At 32.9% G+C, this 7,604-nt stretch overlaps 1 protein-coding gene and 1 pseudogene across 2 annotated transcripts; one reads left to right on the forward strand and one right to left on the reverse strand.

The window, feature by feature from the left end:
- The first annotated feature begins 1,167 nt into the window (after nt 1–1,167).
- LOC145103920 (phosphatidylinositol 4-kinase gamma 7 pseudogene) lies at nt 1,168–4,111 on the forward strand (annotated as a pseudogene). Its single transcript, XR_013706936.1, has 2 exons — nt 1,168–1,394; nt 1,778–4,111. The product of XR_013706936.1 is annotated as a phosphatidylinositol 4-kinase gamma 7 pseudogene (transcript).
- Nucleotides 4,112–4,215: 104 nt separating this feature from the next.
- Nucleotides 4,216–6,304, reverse strand: LOC145103921 (DNA glycosylase superfamily protein). The gene is made up of 5 exons (XM_079041192.1): nt 5,875–6,304; nt 5,134–5,191; nt 4,940–5,023; nt 4,692–4,833; nt 4,216–4,591 (listed from the first exon to the last, which is right to left on the reverse strand). Exons 1-5 carry the CDS (start codon nt 6,269–6,271, stop codon nt 4,313–4,315), a joined length of 960 nt encoding a protein of 319 aa, XP_078897318.1. The 5' UTR covers nt 6,272–6,304; the 3' UTR covers nt 4,216–4,312.
- Between the last annotated feature and the right edge of the window lie 1,300 nt (nt 6,305–7,604).

Below are 7,604 nucleotides of genomic sequence, written 5' to 3' on the forward strand. Positions count from 1 at the left end.
ATAATTAAATAATCATTTAAAACCAAAAGTCTAATCTTATGGGGTTTTCACGACAAAAAAAACCCCATATTTTAATTATATGTCTTCTACTCATTTTCTAACATGGATTTTTTTATGTTGAAATAATCCGTAAATAAAGAATTCTAAACCAAACAAATATACAAACCGATAAAAGAATAAGCAAATGGCAAGTACGTGACAAAGAGTATGGCCATGACTTCTACGATCTACGAAATCTACACTAAAAAATAAAAAGAATAACAAACCATATCTATCAACATTAATATCACGAAATCATAATGTCTCCGGGGCTAAGCCGCTTTTATCTACAATAAGTTATCTATTATCTATGGGTATATTACTTACTCCATTATTATATAATTATTTGATTATTTCTGTAGTTGTACATAATTACATATACATTATAAACACAATAAAACCTCGAAATCAATTAGAACTCGAGTCAGGTTCTTATAAGCTCGATAGTTATATATTTTGATTTTTGAGCTCCTTTTTGTATTTTAAACTCGATCTTCATTTATAAATAAATAAAAAATAAACTCAAAAATCTGAACTACAAATGAATCTTATGAGAATTCAGAAATCCATCGTGAGGGGCACATAGAAATGAAAACAGCCGCCATGTGCCGACTTATTTTGACGTGCGTATTTTCCATTGCCACATCACCATCCAATCCTTTCTTTCCACGTCAGCATTCCCATCCCCTGCTCATTCAACGGTCCAGATCACATCCAACTCATCCTAAAATCCAACGGTGGTCCACCTTCTTCCAGGCCCTTCGTAGTTCGTACCAAATATTACGGCAAAAAAAAAAAATATTATAAAGAAAAAAATTTACTTTCTAAAACTTATGTCTAAAAATTATTGTGGTTAACGCTATAAATTTTTAATTTATAGTGTTTGAATAGTTTCATTTATCAAATGACACGTAACTACAATTTTGTAAAAAATTTAATTATGATTTATAACATTTAATGTGTATTCAAGAAACATATTAATTGATACACGTAATAGTCTCGTCTATATATATAGTAAATGTAATTATGTTAAAAAAATAAATTACAAATGCACTAAATTAAAAGTATACTTTATTGTTAAATATTGTACAAAAGTTACACATTGGCCCCTCACTTGTATATAGATAATGATGAGACATGGAGATGGTTTTAGAGAGAGAAAGCGAAAGAGTTTTAGAGCGAGAAAAAGAAGCAAGAACAGGGAGAAAGGGTTTTTTTTATCTGTCGTGTCTCTCCGTTTGAAGCTTATCCCTTCACGAATAAACCCTCCCGCCGCCGTGTTCTCTCCGGTTGATTCTGCTATTCGGGTCTTGATTCTTTGTCTGTGATTCCCCTCAAAAGGATCTATTCATTTGGTGAGTTATTCTCTGTTGTTCTTGACCCCCATATCTCCCTTTTCTCAATTTATATATAATTAATCGCCTTACGACAAATTTTTCTTGATAAACTTGACTTGAGATCTCATTGATAGCTCGTTTAATGCTTTTTTTACCATTTCAATTCGAATTTAAGATTTTGTTTGTGGGTTTCCCCAAAGTGTTTGTAATAAAAACCTGATTGTAATATAAACTAGCTATATCGGAAGTCTGTACATATTATCCCAATTGTCTCTGTTTGCTGATACTGTAAAATGTGACCTGTACAAGCTCGATTTCCATGCTTGCTTGTTCTGATAGAGATTTAAGAAACCAATCTTTAGATTTCGTATTTGATTCTTCTTTCTGTTCTTTTGGTACAGATTAGGAAAACAGACTGATTCGAATCAGTAAGATGCACTGATACCATATCCTATCCTGAGAACTTAAACAATCGTCTCCAGATTTAGATCTTATTTGGGATCGAATTGGGAGAATCCATCTTTTTCCCCTCCTTCGGTTCATGTCTCGTAACTCAGACAGTCCAGTTCAAACCCAAATGGCAGTCGCTGTTTTCAACAGTCCCTTAGGGAGAGAATACCATGGAACCAGTAAAATGGAAGGGATGAAGCATTTCACAGGAAGAAGACGAGTCTTTGTTCAAACTGAATCCGGTTGTGTCTTAGGAATGGAGCTAGATCGAAGTGACAATGCTCATACAGTCAAACGAAGGTTACAAATAGCTCTCAGTCTCCCAATTGAAGAAAGCTCTCTAACTTTTGGTGACATGGTTTTAAACAACGACCTCAGTGCCATTCGTGACCATTCTCCTCTTCTCTTAACAAGAAACATCTTACACAGAAGCTCTTCAACTCCATGTTTATCCCCAACTGGTAGAGACATCCGCCAAAAAGACCAAAGTGTCCCCGTTGAAATCCTGGGGCATTCTAGTAATTTCAACCAAACAAAACCGCTCGTTGATGAAGTTGTGAACGCGATAATCTCCGGGGTTGACCCGATTCCGGTCAACGGTGGTCTTGGAGGTGCTTATTATTTCAAAAACTGTCAAGGTGAAAGTGTCGCTATTGTAAAACCAACAGATGAAGAGCCTTTTGCACCTAATAATCCAAAAGGGTTTATTGGGAAAACCCTTGGTCAACCAGGGTTAAAACGGTCAGTTCGCGTTGGTGAAACTGGTTTCAGAGAAGTAGCAGCTTATCTTCTTGATTATGATCATTTTGCTAATGTCCCCCCTACAGCTTTAGTCAAAATCACACATTCAATCTTCAATGTCAATGACAGTGTTTGCAACAACAACAACAAGAACAAGAACAATAACAATAACAAGAAGAAAACAGAAAGAAAGAAGAAGCTGTTTAGCAAGATTGCTTCATTTCAGCAATTCATCCAGCATGATTTTGATGCAAGTGATTATGGAACTTCAAGCTTCCCTGTGTCAGCTGTTCATAGAATCGGGATCTTAGATATTCGAATCTTTAACACAGATAGACATGGTGGAAATTTGTTAGTAAGAAAGATGAAAAGTTCTGAAGTTGGAAGATTTAGTGAAGTTGAATTGATACCTATTGATCATGGTCTCTGTTTACCTGAAAATCTAGAAGACCCGTATTTTGAATGGATCCATTGGCCACAAGCATCGATTCCATTTTCAGATGATGAACTTGAATACATTGAAAAACTCGATCCTTTTCATGATTCAGACATGTTAAGATCTGAACTTCCAATGATAAGAGAAGCTTGTTTAAGGGTTTTGATTTTGTGTACAATTTTTTTAAAAGAAGCAGCTGGATTTGGTTTATGTGTTGGTGAAATTGGGGAGATGATGAGTCGGGAATTTCGTAGGGGTGAAGAGGAACCGAGTGAACTCGAGGTTTTATGTATGGATGCAAGAAGATTATTAGCTGAAAAAGAAAATGAAAATGAAAATGAAAATGAAAATGATATCACCTTTGATAATCATGAAAATGAGAATCAATTTCAGTTTGAAATTGATTTTGAGGATTCTGTTTCTTCCTTTGACTTTACACCTAAAATGTCGGAGAATTTCATAAACAATAATCTTTCATTCCATTTGAGAAACCCGCTTTCGAAACTTGAAGAAGATGAAAGTGAAGAAGATGTTTCAAAGCTGTCAATGTCTTTGAAGAACAGCTGTAGTTTTAGTGATAAGCTGAAGAAGAAAACAGAGAATATGAGTTATGTAGGAGTGAATTCATCATCTGGACACAGGAGTGCCAATGAGTTGATGCCAGCTGGCGCTAGTTTTGTGAAGCTTTCAGACATGAATGAAGAAGAATGGAGTTTGTTTCTTGAAAAGTTTCAGGATTTGATTTACACAGCTTTTGCAAAACGTAAGTCAATTTCAATAGGACAAAGGCAAAGGCAAAGGCTTGGGACTTCTTGCCAGTTTTGAGAGATAGGATTATAATTACATGTTTTCATGTTGCATGTTTTAAGGGTTTGACTTTGAATAAGTTGACTTTCAGGGTTGTTGGAGTGAAGTCTTGGTTATTTAGGGTTTAGGGTTTCTTTTGTTGTTTTAATTAGTTGAGGGGTATGTTGTGTAAATATTCTTGAAAGACTACCTTTCTTTTAGTTGGTGAGGAGAGGATTGGGGTTGCACTTTAGTTGTATTTGTTGCTTACCTTTGTTCTTGTGTACGTTGTTTATATGAATAAAATATGTAGCAATGAAAATGTTATGTAGTATAGATTGAAAATTTAATTACAAGAAAAATCGTTTTACATAATTAAAAGTTATGAACAAAAATCATACATACATTAGATACAAACCAAATACAAACTTACAAATGCAAATACATTACCTGTGAAATAAGATTAATTAAATAATAATGTTAAAATAAACAAGTGTATAGATACTTGATAAATAGTTTGATGTTAGACGTGTCTCCATGGTCTTTCAGCAAGATTGACACATTCACTGAATCTAAAACAGTCAACGAGATGGTCAATGCTGATTCCAGCAGCTTGCATGAATGAGTAGACAATGACTGGGCCCACAAGTCGGAAGCCATGCTTGAGTAAATCTTTGCTAATGGCTTCTGCTTTTGGTGTTCTTAATGGTACGTTTCTTGGATGTCTGCATCTGTTGATTGTTGGTTTATAATTTACAGAACCCCACATGTATCCACTAAATGATCCATGTGTTTTAGCAATCTGAATCAATCAATAAACGATATTATATATATAACTCCAATTTTATATGTAATTATGAGTATAAATCAATGAGTGTTTTTAAGTTATAAAATGAAGTTACCTTGAGGATGCATTTGGCATTTTCAACAATGGATCTGACTCTACTTTCACCTAACATCATGTCCTTGTTCGAGGCTATTTCCATGATGTCTTCTTCACCCATTTTTGCAACGATATTTGGTTCGAATCCACAGAAAGCTTCTCTATAATTAATTAACGAAACAATACATCAAATGATAAAAATCACAATATTTCTTTTATTTTGACCCATTAAAGAAAGAATCAATTGTTTTTTTTTTTTTTTGTTACCTGACAAGATTCTTCCTTTTCAGGATTTCCGTCCAATTGTAATTCATCAGCATTCCACACAATGAAAGCAATTCGAACAGTTGGCTGTTTAGATGTTATTACAAGTTTCCAATTTAATGATCATTAATTGTTATTCAATCAACAGTTTCTATTGTACATTTTGACAATTTAAGGAAACATAAAAGATCACGTACTTGTCGTCATACACTGGAACTCCCCAGCATTCATCATGGAATTCAACATAAAGTTTATCTGAAAAAGAAAAACAACAAACAAAATCACAATCCAACATTTGTCTCATCATATACATACATACATACATATATACATGCACACATTTTAATAATCCAGAACTTTTTATGTGAAGGTCCTAATAATTAAGCGTAATAATTTTTGTACTTGTTAATCCATTTCATGAGTTAAAATGTTATATTTTTGAGTGATTGGGGTTGACTTCTTTTTAAATGGTTTGGTGAATCCCAAAGAGTACCAAGAAGATACTAGAGTGGTTACAAATATAACATATTTTATAGGTGCTAATCATTAATCAACCAAGGGAATACAAATTTGGTATATTAGGTTCTATGTTTCTGTCACACCAAACACCAAACTAATATAGAATTCATAGCAAAGAAAGTAAAATACTAATCAACTCCATGACTCACATTTGATTATCGTATTCATTTTTGGATAACTCTACACATTACAAATTAAAAACTTGATCATCGACATTTTGTAAGGAGCAAGGAATAGATTCCACATGCAAGTTGTTAATTCACTTATCATTTTATCACCTCTTTTGGAATAACATGCCATCATAAACAGATTAATTATATGTTGTATATATGATTGTATCAATATCATTCACATTAAGAACGTGACTATGCCTATGAACACAAGCTTGTCAAGTTTATATAAGAACTTAGTAAACTTACCACTGTTTTTAGTAATCCAATTGCATCTTCTCAAGCCTTGATCCTCACAGTTACTGGGATCCAAATTATTCACATGATTGCTACTAGTTTTAGCAACGGGTTGCTCTCTTCTAGAAGGTGTTGGTGCAATGATGAGTTGAAGTGCAGATGAGATTGTTTGCTCGAGTGTAGGAGAAGAATCTGTAAACGAGTCACTGGAGTTATGTGAAAGAGTTAAAGAAAGTGAAGATAAGGATAGAAGTGAGCTTGTTTTGTGAATCCCAACAGGGTAAACTTTCTTCAAGTGTTTGGATATGAGGCTTTGTGTTGATGAAGGTTTCTCTTTGTTACTCCTTGGATTTGGAGAAGTTGTGTTTTTCTTTTCTACAATGTTTCTCCTCATGTTTTCTTTCGACATTTTTGAATAAAGGGAAAATGGATACCTATCAACTATTGCTTTGAGTAAACAGGCTTGTGATTTGAATATTTATATAGGGGAGAGGGTGGATGTCAAATATAGGATATATACATGGTTGGTGAAATGTGGTGTTTTCTTTATGTACCACTACACCTTATTTTTCTCAAGAAATTAATTAAAGATTAATAAACTTAGTTTGAAAATGATGGTTGAATTTTTTTGAGGCTGGTCTTCAGGAAGATATTTCTCTTCAAAGTTTGTGAGTACATTTCTTTCAGAAACCATTACATATATCGATTGTTTATTAATATCAAGCCCTTATAAAGGCATGATTTGTCAACAATACCATCTTATCAATGGCTACAAGTATTAATAATAAGAATTTGCAGAATCTAATGAAGATTTTTGTAGTTACAAGTTATTAAGTTCAAATGATTTTTATATTGGATTTCAATTCTTTCATATATTTTTTCAATCTTATTACTAGCATTATTATATGTGATTCTTTTTATGCATGCTTTTATGTTCTAGTAATTGAAGTGGTTGGAATGTTCGTCTCAAAGAGGTAAAAACTTAAGTCCCACTCCAGTTGCACCTTATGTCTTGAGACATACCCATTGCCCAAATAGACAAAGATATCCCATCTGTTGTTCTTCCTGGTCTTTTACTACATGACCAGAGTCTTGCAAGTATCATGGGCTTTTTCACATTGATAGGGCTATTTTTGAAATACAAGGTAGCCAAAGATGCAAAAAACCAATAGATGCCTCTATGACACCTAAATGCCACAACGTATGTGATGTAAAAACTCTTTCTTTCTTTTGTTGCAAATAATCACTTCAAAATAATCTTAAGACTTTGCTTTTAATGATCAGTAAGTATCACCACTAAAAAACAAACTTTCAGACAACAAAAGCACCTATAAAAAAAAGTATGTCACTAATTAGCGATGGATCTTTGCTTAAAAACTACAGTATAATGCATTTTTTAGCATCCGTGACAGAAATAAGTTTGTAGCTAATCTGTCAAACAAATTTATCTATTTGGAGAAGATGATAATGTTCTTTAAAAATTCATTGCTAATCCATCTTTTGAAGTTATAAGAATTTTTTTTAATTAATAATTTTTTTCGCTAAATTTGTAATTTCCTAAATCAATTTTTTCTTAAAATTTTAGTGTTTTTATAAATATATTTTTTATTGTAAAAAAACTACAAACATATAAGTTAAATTGGTTATCATTTTTTTAAATGAATAAGCAATGATCGAAACTGGATAAAATATCAACGGTAAAACACATGAATTTACAAATAGCATGTCGGAAAAATTTCACT

Source organism: Lactuca virosa, chromosome 4 (genome assembly GCF_052849685.1).
Source record: "Lactuca virosa cultivar CGN04683 chromosome 4, Lactuca_virosa_CGN04683_v6, whole genome shotgun sequence".
Classification (NCBI taxonomy): Eukaryota; Viridiplantae; Streptophyta; class Magnoliopsida; order Asterales; family Asteraceae; genus Lactuca; species Lactuca virosa.